Genomic DNA, 722 nt, shown 5'->3' with positions numbered 1-722 from the left:
CACGGACCTTCTGGCGCCGACATCGCCAACCAGGCCGCCGCGCAGGCCACCGCCGCAGCCGCAGGCTTGGGAGGCGCTGCTCACGCCGCCGCCGCAGGAGCCGCCTCCAACGCAGCCGCCGCCGCCTTCGCCGCATCGCAGACGGCGCAGGCAGCCGCAGCCAGCAAGCAGGCGCAGGCCGCAGCAGTGACGCAGGCGGCGCAGGGCGCGCAGGCCGCTGCCTTCGCCGAGGGCTCCCTGGCCTCCAAGGCCAACATCGCCTACCAGGCAGCCAAGCTGACGGCGTCCATGGCCCAGGGCCTCGCCGCCAACGTGGCCACCATCCTGTCGGAGGCCAAGGCCCTGGCCAGCCAGGCCACCACCAGCCACGCCGAGCAGCAGGCCTTCCTCAACGGCCAGAGGACCATGGCGTGGCAGGCGCAGCAGGCCGCCAACTCGCTCAACCAGCAGCAGTACACGGCGCTCAGCGACCTGGAGGACGCCGCCGGCGCCGCCGCGCAGGCCAGGGCGGCGGCCACCAAGGCCCTCTCCAAGGCCAAGGGCGCCTCCGGCTACGGCCACTGAGAGGCCTCCCCTGGGCTCCTCGCCAGGGGGGGATCTCAGAACCCGACTTCTGACGCTGTGTAAAGTTTAATCCGTCTGACTAAATCGAGTTTCTAAAACACACGTTTTTTAAAATCCACTTACTCATCGTAGTCTCTCGTTCGCTCGAATACGCTCCA

General features: G+C 69.0%; 1 protein-coding gene across 1 annotated transcript in view; it reads left to right on the top strand.

The window, feature by feature from the left end:
* The window catches only part of LOC119593527 (cilia- and flagella-associated protein 91-like), a 17,946-nt gene extending 17,307 nt beyond the window's left edge, over window positions 1-639 (top strand). The window contains exon 5 of the mRNA XM_037942488.1: window positions 4-639. Coding sequence (XP_037798416.1) covers window positions 4-564 — 561 coding nt within the window. The 3' untranslated portion in view covers window positions 565-639. The remainder of the gene's footprint in view (window positions 1-3) is intronic.
* Window positions 640-722: the final 83 nt, after the last annotated feature.

The sequence above is a fragment of the Penaeus monodon genome, chromosome 32, assembly GCF_015228065.2.
Source record: "Penaeus monodon isolate SGIC_2016 chromosome 32, NSTDA_Pmon_1, whole genome shotgun sequence".
Lineage (NCBI taxonomy): Eukaryota > Metazoa > Arthropoda > Malacostraca > Decapoda > Penaeidae > Penaeus > Penaeus monodon.
This window is presented reverse-complemented; position numbering and strand designations above follow the sequence as displayed.